This window comes from Fopius arisanus, unplaced genomic scaffold, assembly GCF_000806365.1.
Source record: "Fopius arisanus strain USDA-PBARC FA_bdor unplaced genomic scaffold, ASM80636v1 scaffold00046, whole genome shotgun sequence".
In the NCBI taxonomy this organism is placed as follows: Eukaryota; Metazoa; Arthropoda; class Insecta; order Hymenoptera; family Braconidae; genus Fopius; species Fopius arisanus.
This window is the reverse complement of record NW_011887785.1, coordinates 667,024-687,440: the sequence shown is the minus strand read 5'-3', so window position 1 is coordinate 687,440 and position 20,417 is coordinate 667,024. Positions and strand designations below refer to the sequence as shown.

Genomic DNA, 20,417 nt, shown 5'->3' with positions numbered 1-20,417 from the left:
AACAACTGAGGAAGTGACTGCAATCTCAACAGCTAAACAACACGTCCATCAATCCACAACCCCCCGAATTTATTGACACTTGGCGTTAACTACTTCGTCCTGTACACAAGGGGTAAATATTGGAAATAATTCCCGAGTTACAACCCAAGGCGGCATTAACGCGTGATATACATTGACGGTAAAATGTTGCATAATATTCCAGTGCTGTCGTAAAAGTGTAAACCCCTTTGCCGGAATTTTATGGATTATATCGGCTTTTGTGATATATCGAGAGAGTTTATAGTCGTGTACAGTAGATGTCTACTCGAGGTGATAAGGGTTGTATTGGATGTTATGGATGTACGTTGGATATCTTTCAGAAAATTTTATAAATGGCAATTTTCGAGAATCGAATAGAAAAATCATTCCTCCATCATTTCCACTCAATGGTCCACTAGTTTGTTTTTTATTCGACGCCCATTCTCTAGTGATTTTGAAGATTGAATTAAAAACGTGAAGGGATAACCAAGTGAAAACACCCTGCGATCGGTCAGCCGCAGGGTTGAGTGGTCGAATTGAAAATTTGATTTGTTTATTTCAGTTTTAATTCTGCGGTGGCCCGACGAATCGATTTATCAAAAATAGAAGTGAACCCTCGACATCGGGACATTTTCCTGAATTTTTTAAAGAGCTCGAGGTGTAAATTTACCAGACAAATTTTTTCAAATATTTTTATTTTGAATTTCACCCGGTGGCAGATGGCGATCTATAATGCAGTGATGAAAGGAGAGGATTCACGACTGCCAGAAATGTTAGACGTCTGGAGATTAATTATAAGTCAGTGGGTTATGGCCAGGAATCCGTCCACACCGTCTGGTTTTATGACGAAGACATGATAGAATGGGGAAAGGAAGTTTTTAACAAAGTGTCCACCGATCGATCAATAGACTTACCTCCAATGACACGGGTCACAGGAAAATTAACTCCACTTCTTGCTGTAGTTTGCATTATCGAAGTTCTGAGCTGACGTTCATGTGGTGAGGGAATTATTAATGATAAAATCCACTGAACAATTAATCCACCAGTGTATTCCATTAAAATTCTCTGGATTCACACGTGAAAGATCTAAATCTGTGCGATTTTGAGATGTCTCATATGCCCTCATCTTCAATTCAAACCAAAAACAATTTTTGTATTTTTACATAAATTCCAATTGCAGTGAAATGAATTAATTATTTTAGAAGAATTAAGAAAGGGAATTATAATGAGTGAAAATCCAGTCGATGAGTTTGCATCAACGAAATGATCAATTTATTCTAGATATACATTTCCTTCATCTCAGGTGCGAGTTACATATAAATATAGCCTTCGACGTAATTAACATAGAATCAATCTGCAAATATCAGTACAATCGATCTTCTCAATTAATTCACTGAAAATTCATAAAAAGACATTCACCTGTACAACTTTCTGGATTAATCTGGGTTTTAAATTCGGATGACGATCCCCTTTATCACATTATCTAAAATTCTATTACGTAATGAGCGATGATGCCGATGAGAGTTGATACCCAAAAGGAAGATAAAATTATTTGTACTCTACTTATCACGGATATATCAGGATAGATGGAGAGATTGGCAGATGTTCCTCACTTCTACTGTTGAAGCAATTCAACATTTAAAACAGAATTACTTTCACCATTATTTTTCAGGCATGTGTCACCGGGAGATTATTCCAGCTAAATCACTAATTAATTTCAGTCGTTTAATCCGCAGATGAGTTGTACTTGGACAAATTCGTACTTTCGGTGAAGCTAAAACTATCCGTCGAAGTTGTGCATCTGAGAGGGCTGCCAGCCTAATTTCAATAGCGACCTGAAAAGGATAAATCAATTAATCGAGTAATTACTCTCAACCCTTGAGATGAAGTATTCAATTCGTAAAACATCAAAGCTAAATTATTATTTCCCTATGCTTTCTCCAAAGGTCAAGCGTCTCCAGTCTCGACTCGATGTTTATTTATTTAGTGAAAAACTAGAATGAACAACTCCTTTGATGTCTCCCCAAACCTCTCAAAAGACCCAGCAATTTCTGAATAGCACTTCGCTTCTAGATAGTCAAAACAAAGAGAAACATCTAATCATCATCTCACGTTTTAGCAGCAGTAATAAATCCTGCAGGTCCGCACGTGAAGACACATGCCTGCTTGTTACACTCGCCAATAACATCTCTAATTAAATCCTCAGAGACAATTCCACGTCTCCCAGTCCAATCGTCATCAGCCTGAGATAGTACGTGGACAACATTTAATCTGGAAGAATAATAAAAAAAAAAGTAATTATCGTGTTAAGTAACGTGGACAGTACTCACCTATTATCAGCGCAGACCCTGTCCAACTGCTCTCGATAGAAAATACTCGTCTCGTTTCGATTGAAATAAATAAGATTTATCGATCTCCTGAAACAGATATATCATTACCACAATTTTTATCACACCGACTGCTGAATTATTACTCAATTCTCAATAACGAGCTCGACTTACACACAACGCCGACACAGTGACCGATGAATAATACCGAGCATTGGTGTTAAACCTGTGCCTGCGGCAAGCATATGAATGGCGGTGTAGTCATCAAAGGATTCAGCCACAAAGGTACCCAGACTATTACTCAAACTCAGGCACTGCCCTTGCTTAAGAGCTGTTATGGACGGAGTTAGGGCGCCATCGTCGTATCGTTTTATCATGAGACACAGGCTGTTGGGTTTGTATCCAGGTGCCTCGTGATCAGGATGGAGTGAAGGTGGAACTGGTGTGTAAGGCCTTGAAATTTCCATACCTAGTGTCACACAAAACCGAATAGAAAATTCAATATATCAACTCTTTCACATTTTACACTTCCACTCTTTCTAATGATAAAATAGAAATTTATTTAATCCTGAAATCGCCAGTTGTTGGATTTTTTATAAATAAAAATGAAACGAACTCTCGAGGGATTTAATTGGAGCAATGAGTTTACCTAGGACACTCATCTTGGCTTCTATATGTCTGCCTACTGGTGTGAGTTCCATGTAATCGCTGCATCTTAAAACTAGGAGATTAACGGAGTGACAGAGTGATGTGTTGCTGACGACTTCCCAATCCCTGAAACATCTGTCATTTTTTGAATCAATGGTGACTGTTCTGCTGCCGTAATGGCTCCATAATTTTCCCGTTGCCTTTGTAAATGTGAATTCGACGTCCATCGATTCGAAATCTCGTCGCCAGGTCGGTGGCCACTGGACTCCATTGTCTAGATCGTAATCGTGAGTAATGGATGAAGTGGAGAATACGGTTTTTAGGGAAAATTCTGTGGCACTGTGACGGATTAATTGGAAAATTGGAGACTTTTGATCTCTCGATGGCTTGTAGGCGAAGGTCACGGTGTTGGTCGTTTGCTTCCAGTCGCTCTGAATTTTTACTGGAGTCGTTGATGTTTTTTTCGCAGTCTCTGAAGTTTTAGCTGTAATTAATCCTCAATTACCCGATGCAATATCTCATAATTAAATTGCACAATCTAGAATCTACTAAGTCGGGAGCAGGGAAACATTCCTGTGGAGATTCACCAGAAAATTCAGAGACCTTTCGTGTATTTTTGTGAACTAGAGCGGAAGTATCAAGCCAAGCGATCAGTTAAATAGTGTAATTGGGTATTTTGCGGAGCGTCAACAGGGGCAAGTTGAAAAAAATCCTTGGATTATTTTAAAAAGGCTATTTGAGGTGAAGAGAAAATGTTGAAACTCACCCCCAGCGGCTAGTGGTGATATTTTAGTAATTTTATCATTGCCAAAAGGACTGGTCTCTTCAACTCCATTCCCTCTAATTAACCTTCCCACTACACACTTCTGCAGAATACTCTGGTAATTAACCCACGCGTGCACCTGGAATGAACGATCTACGGATACAAGAGTTCACATTTACCCTCGGATTAATTCACTTAATGAGGATCAAACCTCAGTTGTTGCCACTGACTTACGTCTTCAAAAATTTTTGTCGCGTCCTTTCCCACTCCCTTCATCAACTCGGGTATACCACCAGGATGAAAGTCCATGTATCGGGTCACATTGAACACAATGCCTGAAGCAAAAAAGAAAAAATATATATAAACGAAATAAAATAAAGAGTAAAAATTGTAAATTCAATAGGAGAAATGTCAGAATTTTTCTATTGAATTTTGAATTATGAATTTGTAATCGAAATCCAGTAACTGGATTTTATGTGAAGCGATGAGTTTTGACAGCTCTTGTCAATTCGTCTCTGTCAATTATGGACTAACCTCGGATAGATATCCAGGCGTCATTTCTCTGATTGTGCTTGGCGAGTTCTGCAAGTGTTACAGCTTGGCTGACACCTCCAACTCCAGTGAGATCAACTCCAGATGAACCCAGACGAATCCAGTCCATGAGACTGTGGCCGGGTGCCAAAGCCGTTTTGTTTCTCGGATTTCCTGAAGAGAACGGCGAAAACCCAGATTTTTTTTATAGTGTAATTCGATCGATAGTCTTCAAGTTCATAAAAACTTGTGATAAAAATTTTTTATTTGAAATCTAAAGGAAAATCCTACAATAAAATTCTCCTGGATATCTGACTATTTAAAACTTTAACATAATTTTTATAAAACAATATAATTTTTATATAAATTGTTATAGATTTATGGAGAATATTGTCATGAGGTAGTCTTTGCAAGTTCTCAGAACTCGAAGTTGGTTCCAACGCAGAGGACTTGGGTATATTAGCTCGAGTGCAGGGAACCGAGACACATCCGGTATTATTTTCCTAATGAGTATGTTCTAGCCCGCAATTTACAAACCATCCTGAATGTGAAGTCCAAGACTCTGCGGTGATTCATCCCCATCCATCACAGAGATCGGCGATGCCCCGCAGCAACGAGGCATCGTCAGGTAATTATTATCATCTCGTTGCTATTTATCTCAGTCAATTCTACCGTTAATTTTTCACTGTCCCGCGACACGCGCGGAATTTAATTCCTCATACGATTTTTATCGACTCGTCAATGTAAAAATTACGGAAATTTTGGGAATTGTAATTTATTTTTTGTAATGTGGGGGTGGATTTGCGTAATGATTTTCCTGGGGTGGATTAAGTAATAATGGAAAAGTCAGGAATCATTCGTCGGAGCAACTGCTCATGTGAAAATTCTCGCGGTTAAATTTTCATTCCCCCCTGATTCTATTCCTAGGCTATTTGTAGAGCATACACAATGAATTTCTATTGTTTGAGTTTACGGCGTCCCGGAATAATGGAGCCAATGGTACATACGGATATTAAAAACTTTAATCAGCACTGAACAAGTGAGAGAATATACCGACAAATTGTCCTGACGTTCTGATGAGAACCCCTATATTTTTGGAAAATTTTCCAGAAATTTTTCTTCCAGTATAAATTAATAGCAATATTAATTATATAATATTCATGGTGATTGTAATTATTTGAATGGAAAATTTGAAAGTTCTGTTTTTTATCTGCAATTCAATATTGAATTAATATTTAAAATATATAAATATAATTTTTGTTTTTATCTCTCAAATGAAGAAAAATCAATTACACCCGTAAAATATCTTGAAATAATTCCCCCAAAAAATCGGTACTAGAAAAATCTATTTTCACTTCTCATCTAGTTTATTCCCCGAAAAATCCCAGAGTTGACATAAAAAAACTCAAAATATCTTCTAAAAAAAAAAGGAAAAGTCGCGTTTATTTCCCCAAATAACCATAAAATTCCCCCAAAAAAACGTCACTGTAAAAATCGATGAATTTCGTTTAACCACTTCACAATTGAATTCGGTTCGCGAAATTCCGAGTGTTGGGATAAAATCGATATAAAGAAAAAAATTGTTTGACGAAACAATGTTTACACGGGGACTTCCGCTCGCGAGAATTGGTGAATGTACTGTGGCACTGGGTCGTCAGAACACGCGGTACCAATATACACCCAGTGAGAGACAGATAGATCAATATAGTTGGCCGCCTGTACTCGCCCAACACGCAGGACCTTTCCAGCCAACTCTCCCTTACGCCCACTTTTCGTTATTTCCAAGATGCAATTCACTCTGATATTTTCACTGTAAAAATTCAGTCACCACAGTCTAACATTGATTGACATAATTAATTACACTTATATAATTAAATCATTTGAATTCATGATTTGGACGAATCCCATGGATTAAAAAATTTTTAATGGTTACAATAAAATAATAAAGTTTATTATATATTATTGTTTATTATTTTTTTAACATCGAATAGAACTTGTCTTTCATGAGTGAGACGACGTGGAAAAAATGAAGGAAAGGATCTTCTGGTTTTGATGGGGACGGAAATGGATTCGTAATGGGGTTACAGAGGAGGAAATCATTTCAATTCTCTGAGAATATCTGCAGGTGATATTTCTGAGGGAATTTTATCACGAGGTGATGAATTCCGTAAAACCTCGATTTCGTTAAAAAATTCTTCAATCTCCGGATCATTTCCCTGAGAATTCCTGCCACTTCATTAATTCCATCATTTAATTAACAAATATCTGATGATCGAAAGTCAATGGATTTTAATTTCAGTATTTTATTCAAGTGATAAATTTCTGCAATTTCCCATTTATCTGTTATCACGCCTTATCTCTTCCTCTGATTATCGATCAATCGTGAGTTTAATTACCGAATTAGGGATTTGCGAGTGGGAAAACGGAATGAGACAATAACGATTCAACACGCGAGTCATTTCAAGGGTTTGGGACCTGTTGAATTTTTGGGAGACAGGGCAACAAGTGTTCGACATTCTCCACGACATTCTCGTGTATTTAAACTTGAGACACTAGCATGTCGCATGCCACGAAGTCCTGGTGACACCATTTCCCCGGTATTCCAACAATTTTTATTTTTTATCTGGACATCGATATTTGTTCTATCTGGTTGTGTCCGAGTCGATGGAAATTCCGGGCAGGTGATGGTCATGTTGTTGAATATTCTCTCGTTATCGGCATATGGAAATTTCAGACCATTGTACCTCGTCGATTCAAATTCAAACAATGCGCACGTTTGCCGATCTCTCCATTCAAATTTCAAACCAATTTCCGGGAGGACTCGACGAAATAATATAGTTAATCCCCTTTCAAAGTGGTATCAACTTCAAATTGACTCTGGGCTTTATCTCGTAATTTCGGCAAGTTTGGAAGGGAAATATCAATTCAGTGAACCATTCAATGGAAAAATCGGTTCTTTACAAGAGCGGAAAAACGGTAAAATCGATCTTGGAATCGATCGCTTTTGGAAATTCCATCAAAATCAGTCAAGAACTTTACGATTACAGTAATCATCGATAACCGGTAAATTCATTTGAAAAATAATTAAATCGATATCTTTTTTAATTCAATCTTTACGCATTTTATTTAATTATAAAATGGATTAAATAAATTATGAAGACTTACCAGTGGCTGATCCACTTCCTGTCGCACTTTTCATCGGTTCGAGTGTTCCAGACATTTGTTTCACCCGAGAGACACTAATTGGGACTAAACTGGAGGCTTTCCCCAGGGAATTCACTGATGATGACGAATTTTTTATATTCACTCCCTTAATTTCCACTGTCTCGTCATTTTTTGAATTCTCAGGACGTTGATGACTCCCTGTAGCCTCCATTATCACCACTAACTGACAACTCCAAGAACTCTGTAGAAAAAAAATCTGATGATTACATAAATAATTGTTATCAGGATTTTCGATGAATGCATTCAATTATTTTTCCAGAAAAATTGGAACCTAATGAAAAAAAAATATTTGAAATTCGTTCGGAGAATCCCCAGGAGACGGCGGCACCTCTCGGGCACTTTGGGATTCCCTTCTCGATTGACCTATATTCTCATTGACAAAATGGCGCTGTGGTTGATGTGGCGGGAGTTCCGAGCGGATTTGGAAGACTAAAAATTGTTCAATCCGCGATATCTCAAGAACTACTGAGTGAAATTTCACAATTTTTATTTCATTTCGAGGGTATTTTTTTAATCTTCAAAATGAGATTTAATTCAGACGGATCGTATCGTTTGATCGAAAGATATCGGATAAATCCCCTATTTCCCCATTTCTCGAGTGAATCAATAATTCCAAGATACCGATTTTATTACCCATAATCGTTATTAACCTCCGATTACAATTCTTCCTGTTTCTATATTATTCATTAATTATCTTAAACATAATATACAGTTATATAATAATCAATCAATTCCAATTGCCCGACGTCAAAATGAAAATATTTCGTTGACCCAAAATTATTCAATTTCATAATTCCGATTATCAATTAAATTCTCATTGAATGAATATTCCACAATTTAATGGACAATTAAATATAATAATCTAGATCTAGTCATGGTAATATACAATTTTATTGTTTAATGACTTTTTCGAAAGTTTGAGGTGCACTGGGATATACTCTAGATCAGCTGATTAATTCCCCCGCTCCTTCTCGATTTCCCCTGGCGTTCCCGGAATCCACGAATTAATTTATAACAAACATTTGAATCGAGACTCATAACCTCAACGCTTCATGACTTGTGGGAGAATAATATCTCGAACTTACGGTCGGTGGTGATTGTCCGGTGACAAGTACTCGGTGATTAAATAAGTCGAGGTCTTTTCAGGGGATTAATCAGAGACAAGTGGACACCAATTGAAAGTGCGATTTCTTCAATAGTTACACACGAACACAAGGTCAATCACTGGGGGAAACACCGACACTGACACCAGTACTTGCGTATTCATCAAATCAGGTACGCGAATTTTTAATTAAAATTATTGGATTTTTTTATTGGGGAAATTCTTCGTGGAATTTTTTCAGGGAATTCTCTTTCAGTATTTTTCAATATTTTGTCAGGAACACTTCCATCTCTTCCATAAATCATTTATTTATACTGGATAATATTTTTTATAAAATTAGGGAATCGAATACAACATTTTAATTGAACATCCAAATTTAATTGAATTTATTATATTTATTTTCGTCATTCCATGGAAAAAATTTTTTTATCAAATTTTTTTCAAATGAAATTCAAATAATAAATGGATAAATCTATGAATAAATAACGAACAATAGTACTAATAAATAAATAATAAACTTACAGATTTTATTTTTTTATTAAACCGTATGTTCAACGAGAAATTTCGAAAATTTTTTTTTCAAATAAAATTCCGAGAATTTTCACTGAATTAAAAAAAATGTTTATTGCTATAATAAATAAATAAAACTGATTGTAGTAGTGCTCTCTACAGGCGGCATCATCGAACCGTCTCCAGCGTAGGTGAATTGCAAATGCTTCAGTCGCGAATTGTCTTTGCGCCCGATTGCATCGACCGACTCTCGATTAAAATCGTCTGGATGACGTCCCATCGAATTCCTCGTTATCATTATCATTTCACTGTTATCACCCGATAACTATCGGCGCAAGTGTCCCAGTAGGAATTCCTGAGAAATCAGCTGATTTATCCATTCGTGAGTACTCAATGGATTGATTGACGTGCACGTGCAAATCATTACTGGAAAAATTCCATCCCATTCTGTCTGGATTATCCACATTCCCGTGACTTTCGACGCGACTTCTCATTTCTGCACACGGAATTTTTACTCGAAACTTATCAGCTCTCGCCTCGGTGATAAGCCGTTATTTATTTACAAACCACCTGACAATTACTCCGGAAATTACTGGGGAAGGGCACGTCAGTGTCAGTTCGAATTCACCCATGGAGGGTTCGAGACGAATTCGAGTTTTCATACCGATTATTCGGGGACCTATTGGTTTTAGGAAGAAATATCAATAGACCTTTTCCATCGAAAATTTAATGAGCTACAAAAAAGTTCTTTATCATTTCTATTTTAAATTTATAGTTTTCACGATAAATGGATAATTAAAAAAATAATAAGCGACAAGATATGGTAATGTATTTATATTTCCTCCACAGGATAGACTTTTCTGGCTAGACAATCGATCAATAGCAGTACGTAATCAATACTTATTTAAACATTAATGCCTGACCTCGACTGATAGCAATCCAATTAATCCCCCGACATTTCGACGATGATTCATCAATCTGTTTAATTATATAAAAAACATATGTGGAATTTTTCTGAAGTCTCAGCTAAAAAAATAAATCTCCGGTGTTTCGTAATTATCTTCAGAGCTGATGACAAATCAAACAAAACAGGTAACCGGAAAGTCCCCGTAGACAGCCCCCTACGACAGCATAAATGTTATGTAAATGGCAATAAAAAAATTTTATATTTAACACTCATCACTACGAATAGAAAATACTATAAAATAATTATTTGAGTCTTTTAAATATATTATTCAATTAAACAATAGTGATATGAAACCTTGGAATTTTGAAAGACGAGTTTAATCATTTTTTTTTTATATTTTAAATAAATTCACGCGCAAACTATTGATTTCGGAGTAAATTTCATACGACCTTTTTTGTCGGGTATTTCGTCGGCTAAAAAAAAGTCCTTCAGTCTTTTTACATTGAAACAATAGCTCCCGAGATAAATCGATTTTCAAGAACAATTGAAAATTTTCTCCATCTCAATTTACCACATGCTATCATTGAATTAGCATTTGCATTATGCGGGGTAATTTTTAAAATGAAATTTGACTTTGAGATCATTGAATAAATCATGAAGAGTCTTACAATGGAGTTATCTTTTTTTATTGCAATGAACGTCTTTTTTATTGCAAAAAATCCATTATTGATCCCTCGAAGCTATCGCAAAATCGAGAATAGCAGAGCACTTCGTGGTATCCCAATCAATTATTGACATAATTATATGTTCCGATAGGTCAGTTGACGGGAAAACCCGAAGACTAAAATGGACAAAAGTATGTTGAAGCTTGTGGGAAGAATCGCCTCGATAGTCCATCGATTTATCGAATTCCTAGCGCGATGGATATTCCTCACAGCAGCGGAAATCACTGGCAAACCGGAAGTTCTCCCGCCGATAAATAATAACATAATAATGCACAGCACTCAAGCCCTAGCCATGATGATACGCCAGAGAAAAGTGAGTATATTAATATTTCAGTATTGAAATTGTCAACTCTAACAGATAAATTTCCATTTTTATCGATTATAATTTTTCGCTGGGGAATAATTTGTTTTTTTATCGATATGAATAAATAATTGAATTGCAGCTGAAGTGTGAGGACGTGATGAAGGCGTACATCGAGAGGATCGAGGCCGTTCAACCGATCCTGAATTTTGTGGCGGAGGACAGGTTCAAAGGAGCCCTGGAAGAGGCGAGAAGGTGCGATGAATTATTGAACTCCCCGGATGCACCGTCTGCCGCAGATTTAGAAAAAAGCAAACCATTTTTTGGGATTCCCTTCACAACGAAGGATTGCATCGGGGTTGCCCAGATGAAGCAAACAGCTGGATTATTCTTGAGGAGAAACACCCGTTGTGATCGAGATGCGGAGGCAATCGCCTCGATGAAAAAAGCTGGTGCAATCCTCATCGCTACGACGAATGTTTCAGAGCTTGCGATGTGGTGGGAATCGAGTAATTTGGTATACGGAACAACAAGAAATCCTTACAACACCTGGCACATCGTCGGTGGTTCCTCTGGGGGCGAGGGATGCATTCAGGCAGCAGCTGGTGCACCTTTTGGCATTGGCTCTGACATCGGCGGCTCCATCAGGATGCCCTGTTTCTTCAATGGAATATTCGGCCACAAACCGACCAATGGAATTGTCTCCAATGATGGACAGTATCCCAATGCCCAAACCGATGAGCAAAAGCATTTACTAGCGATTGGGCCCATGTGTCGATTCGCCACTGATATGAAACCTATTCTCAAGATTCTGGCTGGGAAAAATATTGATAAACTCAATCTCGATGCTAAAGTCGATCTTTCAAAACTCAAAGTAGGCATCCGTTTTGATTAAAATAATTAAAACAATTCAAATCCGTTTCAATAAAATGCAATTGCAATTTTTTTCTATTTCGGAATTGTGGATTTTTCGCAGTTTTACTACATGGAAGACGATGGCGGTCAATTCCTGGTGTCCCAGGTCTCCAAGGACATCAGGTCTGCGATGGCGAAATTCATCTACACCCTGGAGATCGCTCACAAGGTAAAAGCCGAGAAAATTAAGATAAAAAAATTCAAGAAGGGTCTTGCTTTGTGGTTTGCCAATATGACGTCCCCGGAGGGTATGGACTTCGCCTGGGAGTTATCCGATAGAAAAGGACGCATCAGTATTTGGTGGGAATTTATTAAGTGGCTGACACGCACTGGATCTCACACTTTTGTAGCCATTTTTACTGCTGCTTTCGAGGGATTGAGCATGAGGTTCAATGACTCCAAGAGGGTACAGCTTCTGGATGAGAGCAAGGACCTCAGGAGAGAGCTTTCGGTAATTCTCATTAAAATATTCACTAATTATTCTAGTTTATTACATTTTGGTGGATTGCAATTGCACGGATAATTATTTTATTGCTGGCAATTATTCATAGGATCTTCTGGGTACAGATGGGGTATTTCTGTATCCAACTCATCCCACACCAGCTCCTTTACATCATGAGCCTCTGGTGAAACCCTTCAATTTTGCTTACACTGCGGTAATAAATGTCCTGGGATTTCCAGCAACTGCTTGTCCTCTGGGTATGAGCAATGGATTACCAGTGGGTATTCAGGTGATTGCTGGCCCTTATCAGGATCATCTGAGCCTAGCTGTTGCCGAGGAGATCGAACGTGCCTTCGGTGGTTGGCAAATACCAACTGCATGATAAATAGCTATTGCTACTCATTCCGAACTTATCCATGTCTTCGTGATAATTTATATCTTGCCTGTTTGTCATTCTCATGATGGATAATATTTTTTTTTACCATTTATTTTGACAAATTTACCGAGAATTTCTATTTCTAAACCATTGTTAAAGTGTTTATAAAATTTATACTGTTTGTTGTGTGAAATGTCAATTTTTTCATGTGAAAATACAATTTTTGTATTGATTAGACGATTTTTTTTATTGCAAAATACGATTTTTTGGGGATTATTTGTTTATTGTTCTGACACGTGCCCAGGAAGTTTTAATTGAAAGGTAAGAGAACTGTTGATAGATTTTTATTTTTTACATAAATTATTCCCTCAGGGTTCTATCAGTTAAAAAATCGTAGAAACAATTTTTCTGGAAAAATTGGAAAATTTTTAGTACAGGATTTTCCGCGCGAATTTCAATGGAATTCGAGTGAATATTCAGTAGAAATGAAATATCTTCGAATGAAATGTTAATTAATGAATGATGAGATGATCCTTTCGCATAATAATTTTTCCCAGCATTTTTTATCGCTAAAAAGTCAAGACATCTCTGCCTTCAAGAAAAATTGACGGAAGCCTCGAAATAGCATCGAATTAGTCCCAGTTTTATCGACACTTGATCACAGAAAAATAATAAAACGTACGAAAAAATTGAATAGAAAGAGAATTTCTGGAAAAATTCGGTAGCAATTCCAGAATTTCATTTTTCAAAAGCAATCGAAATGAAATATAAATATAACCATTTCAGTAGCGAAATTATGAAATGGGACAAGTGGATTATCAATTTTTTTTCCAAATTTTTTCCACCCCAGCCAAAAACCTGAAAGGATTTTTTATTGAACATTGAACTCATCCCAGTTCATCTCCTCGTTGCTGATTGCCCCAGCTCCCAGCCAACTAAAACCCTCAAGTAATGAGATTCGTTTCCTCAGGAAGTTTTTCCTTGCTACCCCTGGCCCTATCAGCCCTGAGGCTGTCCAGAGAATTATCCCTGCTGTCCTCACTCTCAAGATGACTAGAGATCATCTCGAACTCATTAGAATTGGTCTCAGAGGGTGGATCGAGACACTCGATATCGGATTCAGACTTGCCCCTGGGGAGATACTCATCCCGATAGATCCTCACCCTGGAGTTATCCAGAGTAGTCTCTCCATGAATTTTAATTTCATTGGTCTGCCTCCTGGAGTTTCCCCTGACGTTCTCCACGTTCTTGTTATTCTCATCATCAATTATCGAGGATTTGTGGACCGAGGCGAGAGACATTTCCAGCCTGTCACTTTTACTATCTCCTTTTATGGTGCTCTCGGTGATTGTCTCTTCATTCTGTCGCTCATTAATCGACTCTTTTATTTCTCCAGCTGCTGGATCTTTCTTCAGAGCTGCTAGCTCTGCCTCTTTCATTGCTGAATGGATCACTGGCTCTGCCCAGAGACCAGGATTGAACGAGGGACCAGTACCACCTAGTTCTGCTGGCAAAATATCCGTTGGCAGGTGCTCGTGCAGAGTACTGAGATTATTTCCATGAAGATAAATCTGGAAAAGCGAATTTTAAAATTTAATTGTCAAATTTAATTGTAAATGACAGAAGGAATAATTAATTAATCCACCTTGTGGCGGGTTTTCTCGTCGAGGAAGGGCTTGACGAGGGCGAGGGTGGCCTGCACGTAGAGGGGTGCTGATAAAAAATGAATCCCTTTGAATCTAGCAGGAAATCGTCCTCGAAGTGCTGCTATCAAATTACGAAGTGCAGCTGCACCGAGTGCACTTCCTTGTCTCAGTGTGAAGTTACACCAGTCAACCACAATCACGAATCCGCATTGCTGGACAATAAAATAATACTCCACTGTAAATTTTATAATTGCAAAAATGCCACTTTACTATGGGCAATTACCTGATTACGTGGGTCTTGAATAAGAGTTTCGAGAACAAGAAAAATTGCACGTTGCACTGCCAACGCTGGCACCGCTATGGGATCCCACTGAGAGGCCAACATTACCAGGACACACCTTCCTTTCCTGGAAATTATTATTATTGTTCATTACACGGTTTTAGTGATTTTTTGCCGGAAAAAATCGTTATTTCCAATGACCAAATCATTGGTTCCACTTGGTATCCACTCTTTGAAGAATATCTCGGAATCTAATGGAGATAGCAAAATTTTTATAGGAACATTTTTTGCGGAGCGGAATGAGACGCGGGGAAATGGTTATTATGAAAATTTCTGTATCTCTGGTGGATTTCGAGATATTTCTCAAATTCTTGGAGATTCAATTTTGGTGCGAAGGGGTGAAATAAAATGGTTGCATTTTTTTCGAGGCCAGTTTTCAGCCGATACCTCGAAATTGGAAGGGTATAGCGAATTTTGTGAAAAGAATTTTTTTCTAGAAAAAGATGAGAGCTACAAAAAAGATATTTATGAAAAAATCATTATTTTCCTTGAGTTTCGTAAAATTGACGGAAAACACTTGGCGAGAGAATTTTTAAAGGGATGATTTTGATTTGACACCTGTCACGGGCTGGAAGAACCCCTGGAATTCCTGCCCTGAGGGCCCTTTGGAGTGCTGGGTCCCTTGCTGTGAGGTTTCCAAAAATATCCTGACGATGTGCTATTTGGGCCTGATAAGCCCCAATCAGTGCAGCCGCCTGTTCTGTCCGGTACTTCCGGGCCAGCAGGAAACGCGTTATGTATTCGTCGTTACACGGCTTCAGGTCTGATCGAATGATAATGACAATAATTATTCATGTGGATAATTGTAAACCCTTCACGTAGAGGAGACAGGATATACTCGGTTGAAAATCAGGACACGTGCCTGAATTACTGATTCTCAAGTCAACAAAAAGAAATCCCAAATAATTCCCATGAAAATGCATGCGAGATAAAATCAACAGTGGAATTTAAATTCATAAATTAAATTATTCCGAGTAATTCCAGTAATTAATTGGCATTGAAGTTCATTCTGCGTCCAAGTGAAAATATTGTATTGAATTCCATTTAGAGTCGATCAATTTCATTCGTAATGAGAGCGGGTAATTATTTAATTAGGTAATAATTAATTAGATTGAAGTAGGAATTAAAAAATTTAATTACGTGAATTGTAATTAATCCTGAAATGCTTACCTACACCTGGCATTTCTCGGAGGATTGCCCTGACTGTTTTTATTGCCAATTTTTTATCTTTTGCCTCGAGACGGGCCTCTTCCTGGTAAATACTTCGGGCCAGTTCTGCACTTCCATGACCGCGTGTTGGGTCCCACATGTATTCACAATATTCTGACATTTTTTCGGTATTTTATATCTACAATAAAACAAAGGAATTCACCGATTTAACTTAAAAAATTATCGAACAATTCGATTTTTAATTTAATAATCGTTCAATTTTTTTAATTGCATAACAGATAATTATTATTTCGATGAATTTTTAATTTCAATTATTAGATAATGAGGAAAAATGAAAGATAACGAATTTTTTATTTGATATTTAATAAAAAAAAGAATGAAAAAAATAGAAATTTTTTATTTTGCACTAAAAAACCGGTGGAAATGTCTGTCTATCACAAGTGCAAATATGACCGCTCCCAAACGTTATCTCCCACCGCAAACATTTCCACGTAATTTTATGGTTTTTCTGACAATGCACTTGTTATCAAAACGAATGGAATAAAAGAGGTGGCATAAATTGTATATGAAAACCTATTGTTTTTATCAGCATGAATCATTTATTGCGAGTGAAAGCATCGGATGAGCTGAACAAAGAGAATCAATGAGCCGATTCCAACCGATTGTCCACATTCTGGGATCAATCCCCCCGAAGGCATCTCCAAGGTATCCTTATAATACCTTCATGGATGACTCACCGCGAGTCCAAACGGAATCTCAAAACTAGTCTGAGGAGTGAGAAGAATATTTTTATTTCTTTTTATTTCAGGTGGAGAAAAAGAAAACCGTTAACTCGAGGCTGCGCCGGTCTTCGAATCCACTTCAGCGAAATATTATTTGAACCATTTTTGGAACTTAAAGGGATATTATAAATAATTTTTCGAATTTATTTTTCAATTGCAGGTAACAGGTTTTTCAAGTCATCAATGAAATTGTTTTTAAAAAATCGGGATCTATTAATTTCAGATTTTATGAGATTTCATTAATTGAATATTGGATTTCCATTTATTTAAAATAGCGAAAGAGAAATTCTGGGAAATTATTCGAGTGAATCGGGTGTCCCAATTTTTTAATACGTAATTTCATAGTTCAATAATATCAATCGATTTCCGATAAGAGAACAAAGAACACGAAATGCTCTGGGAAAACTCCATGACAAATCTATCGATTTTCCTGAAACCTGTCTTGGCGTGACGATGCAAAAAAAAAAGCCTCGAAACCAAAGAGAAAGCCATATACGACGGGTTTTATCGTTGAAAAATAATCAAAAAGAAAAAAAAAAGGATCATCGAATGACTCAGCCGCAACTCGAACTTTATATCCTGTGCATTTATTGCAAAACCATTTCTGGTGAGGCCCTTCCAATCATATCGCTATCAATTCCTCGATTGCATAATTTATTTATCCACCGTGATATCCGCAGAGAATAAATATTAAAAATTACTCCCGATAATTATTCGAATTATTGACATTTGGAGGTGCGCTAAACATTTCAAGATCGAAAATCGGCAAAATAATCAACCGATTTTTCAACCGATTTTCAACCGATTTTATGGTGTGATTGAACGGAGTGATAAGAGAACGTTCACATGAAGTGAAATAGTTACTGAACATTTGATAAATGTCGACGATCAGTGAAAAGTTCAATAGCTATACCAGCGATTACATGCAGCGCGATTTAATTATCACTTTCATGGTTACGAAATTGAAAAAACTTGTGCAATCGGCGTCATAGAACAAAGTCATTTGATTTCTCCTTTACCCACACATTATCGCACTCTTCCTGACGGAAAGAAAAATATTACATTCCGTCACGCTTTATAATAATCTTAATATTATTATACCATCAAATGAATTTCAACATATTATCAATTCCAGTCATTACCGGACGTTGATAAAACCAGTCTAATGTAAAATCCCCAACGAACTGGGAGAAGTGCGTTTTTTTTCCATACCGATCTTTTCCGAATATCTCAGAATACAACGGAGATAGCAAAATTTTCGATTCCACCTTTTTTACAGAGAAAAGTAAGAGCTACAAAAAATGTTATTATAAAAATATCCCTATCTCCCTTCAATCCGGAAATATGCGCGTTTTTTTTTCGACGAAAAAAATTTAATTCGACGAGTCGAGTTATTAACAACAATTCCAGATAATTGGACAATATCGTAACGTGTATTTCACGATTTTTAAACAAGTGAAAATACTGTGGCGAAATGAAGAGGAAATCGAGGGCAGAATGTTTTATTTCAAAACGGATGGTAAAAAGTTGGCAATTGCCACAACTGGTCAGTCTTTTGCGCTTGAAAACGGAAGTTACGATTATATTGATCGTTCCACAAACATTCTCTTGCCCAAGTGTATTTGAATGGTCGGATGTACATGTACCGAGAATATACAGTACTATCGACAGGTTGTTGTCACCGCACAATGCATTCTGAGTCACCCCGACATGTATTAAAACATGTGATGAAAAAAATCGCGGTTTTCTTCCCAAAAGGAAGCATTACCGATTTCTAAATTAATAATTTTCATAAAATTAGTATCGGGAAACGTCGGGAAAGATCAATCAATCGATGAGTCATTCTTAAAAAAGGAACGATCATTTCAGATGATCGGTATCGAAGTAGAAAATCAATAGATGAGTTATTTAGATATTTATCATTATTTTTTTCGCTGGGGGAGGGTTCAATCGAACTCCAGTTCAATCGAAATCCAATTTTCAATTTCCGCTGTCAATTCACCGAGATAAAGTATTGATCCCCGTCAATAAAAATTGTTATCAGAAGAGAGAAAAAATCTTTTCGTCAAGACCTTGAGGAAGGAGCGAAACCTTGAGAGAAGATTATAAAAAAATCGATCGCACCCGGGGATTTATATTTTTTAAACTATTGAATAATGATCTCATAATTCGAGATAATTCTCATGATTGGAATCGATTGTGGAGCACCTGGGGATTACCGATCTGGAGGGATACCTTTCAAAAATATATTTTTTACTGAATATCAAAAATATATCGGGAATTATTATTAATATTCTTGGGAAAAATAAATTATTTTCTCAATGCATTCCGCAGTGCACAGAGAGAAAATAATCCTTGCTTCGCAGTTAAAAATTTCTCGAGATTTCATCTGAATTTTCAATAACGCAGGATTGAATTGAATTTCAATAAAAAACGTTCACTGAATTTATTATTAATCTTGAAAATTCAAGAGAAATTATTTTTTCGTTTTAAACAATCATGAATTTATCAATGAAATCTTGAATTTTTTACTCATCGTCAAATACAATTCCATTTTCAATAGATCGGATATTCAAGGTCATTTGTTGAATAATAATCTTATAATTCAAGACGATTCTCATGCTTGAAATTGAATTAGAGCACCTGGAGCACCTCCATTCTCTCCTGGTGACAAAAAAAAATCAGGACTGCCCTATTCTCGAAAAAAAAAATAAATTTCTATCAGCCGACACTTCCCACGCGAATCCATCGATTTTTTTCGATGAATTACGTACTTATTCACGTACGTAATTCCAGTTGTTTTCTTTGTTATCATCACCGGTCCCCAGATGTTCGAGTTCCAATTACCGACAATGAACAATAGACGAACAATAGTTCTCCCATTCCACTTAAAAAAACGGTTGGAAAAATGAAAAAAAAAAAGGTCCTTTCCCTGAAAAACGGAAAAAAATAAATTGAACAATGAATTCCGCAGTAAAAATATGACAAACGGTCTTCATCAACGGATAGAGACGGACAGGAACTCGCGGTTTTCTAGGGCAAATGGAAATGGCTAAATTACCTTGTCGTTACAATTGTTATATCCAGGATTAGATAACTCGGAGAACTTGGACACTTTGTTTTACCTGACGTTTTGGTAGATATAGAATGGGTACATTGCAAGTAGTTGTGATCGCGTACATAAGTTTACAGCGACTGATGCGAGTCTTGCTGAGTAACTGCCTCCAAACCCACCACCACTTCCACGTACTCTATTCATGACGATGCATTCGAGTAAAAATTTTACATTCACTCCCACTAATTTGCGCCTTTCCATTTTTTAATTTCCATATTTTTAAAAACAAAACAATTATCAGGTATTACCTATAAAACTCTAATTTAAAAAACGCCAAATTCCTCCTTTTCAATTTTTTCATTTACGTGAATATATTATAATTTATATTTATAATTTATAAATTTATAATTATTCACAGTTTTATCATTATGAATGAATAAATAAATGAATTATTCAATTAATCAGAGTAATATAGATTAATTAATAAATTTCGCACTGCAATAAATTTTTTTTTATAATAAACCCAAAAATAAAAACCCCCATGGCTTTCTCCCACACAATAACAATTCCCCCATTTTATTTATTTTCAATTACGTTATTATTTAATTCCAGTGATCATCGCTGTTTATTTTAA

General features: G+C 36.6%; 3 protein-coding genes across 6 annotated transcripts; 1 reads left to right on the top strand and 2 right to left on the bottom strand.

Annotated features, from left to right (window-relative positions):
- Nucleotides 1–1,263: 1,263 nt before the first annotated feature.
- Nucleotides 1,264–8,686, bottom strand: LOC105267426 (cytochrome b5 reductase 4). Of its 2 annotated transcripts, XM_011306271.1 has the most exons (10): nt 8,598–8,686; nt 7,453–7,693; nt 4,291–4,461; nt 3,991–4,091; nt 3,760–3,895; nt 2,995–3,477; nt 2,520–2,814; nt 2,349–2,435; nt 2,131–2,289; nt 1,264–1,853 (listed from the first exon to the last, which is right to left on the bottom strand). In XM_011306271.1, exons 2-10 carry the CDS (start codon nt 7,661–7,663, stop codon nt 1,799–1,801), a joined length of 1,698 nt encoding a protein of 565 aa, XP_011304573.1. In that variant the 5' UTR covers nt 7,664–7,693; nt 8,598–8,686; the 3' UTR covers nt 1,264–1,798. The 2 variants fall into 2 exon arrangements, with proteins under 2 accessions (XP_011304573.1, XP_011304575.1); XM_011306273.1 differs by lacking the exons at nt 7,453–7,693; nt 8,598–8,686 and adding an exon at nt 4,825–5,435.
- Nucleotides 8,687–9,335: 649 nt separating this feature from the next.
- LOC105267427 (fatty-acid amide hydrolase 2) lies at nt 9,336–13,025 on the top strand. 2 transcript variants are annotated; one of them, XM_011306274.1, is made up of 5 exons: nt 9,336–9,506; nt 10,848–11,069; nt 11,200–11,931; nt 12,034–12,423; nt 12,524–13,025. In XM_011306274.1, exons 2-5 carry the CDS (start codon nt 10,878–10,880, stop codon nt 12,794–12,796), a joined length of 1,587 nt encoding a protein of 528 aa, XP_011304576.1. In that variant the 5' UTR covers nt 9,336–9,506; nt 10,848–10,877; the 3' UTR covers nt 12,797–13,025. The 2 variants fall into 2 exon arrangements, with proteins under 2 accessions (XP_011304576.1, XP_011304577.1); XM_011306275.1 differs by lacking the exon at nt 9,336–9,506 and adding an exon at nt 10,025–10,216.
- A 93-nt stretch (nt 13,026–13,118) lies between these two features.
- LOC105267428 (clavesin-2-like) lies at nt 13,119–19,981 on the bottom strand. Of its 2 annotated transcripts, none has more exons than XM_011306277.1 (6): nt 19,854–19,981; nt 15,947–16,124; nt 15,335–15,539; nt 14,720–14,843; nt 14,436–14,648; nt 13,119–14,361 (listed from the first exon to the last, which is right to left on the bottom strand). In XM_011306277.1, the coding sequence occupies exons 2-6, from the start codon at nt 16,104–16,106 to the stop codon at nt 13,735–13,737; spliced, it is 1,329 nt and encodes a 442-aa protein (XP_011304579.1). In that variant the 5' UTR covers nt 16,107–16,124; nt 19,854–19,981; the 3' UTR covers nt 13,119–13,734. The 2 variants fall into 2 exon arrangements, with proteins under 2 accessions (XP_011304579.1, XP_011304578.1); XM_011306276.1 differs by having other exon boundaries at nt 19,790–19,980.
- Between the last annotated feature and the right edge of the window lie 436 nt (nt 19,982–20,417).

Coding starts and splice junctions, on each gene's coding strand:
- LOC105267426 (XM_011306271.1), bottom strand. CDS start 7,663: ATGGAGGCTACAGGGAGTCATCAACGTCCTGAGAATTCAAAAAATGAC. Junction 2,290..2,348: donor AGGGTCTGCGCTGATAATAG/GTGAGTACTGTC, acceptor TTATTCTTCCAG/ATTAAATGTTGTCCACGTAC. Junction 1,854..2,130: donor TTTATTACTGCTGCTAAAAC/GTGAGATGATGA, acceptor TATCCTTTTCAG/GTCGCTATTGAAATTAGGCT.
- LOC105267427 (XM_011306274.1), top strand. CDS start 10,878: ATGGACAAAAGTATGTTGAAGCTTGTGGGAAGAATCGCCTCGATAGTC. Junction 11,070..11,199: donor TGATGATACGCCAGAGAAAA/GTGAGTATATTA, acceptor ATTGAATTGCAG/CTGAAGTGTGAGGACGTGAT. Junction 11,932..12,033: donor TCGATCTTTCAAAACTCAAA/GTAGGCATCCGT, acceptor GATTTTTCGCAG/TTTTACTACATGGAAGACGA.
- LOC105267428 (XM_011306277.1), bottom strand. CDS start 16,106: ATGTCAGAATATTGTGAATACATGTGGGACCCAACACGCGGTCATGGA. Junction 15,540..15,946: donor CCGAGAAATGCCAGGTGTAG/GTAAGCATTTCA, acceptor TCATTCGATCAG/ACCTGAAGCCGTGTAACGAC. Junction 14,649..14,719: donor TTCAAGACCCACGTAATCAG/GTAATTGCCCAT, acceptor TTTATTGTCCAG/CAATGCGGATTCGTGATTGT.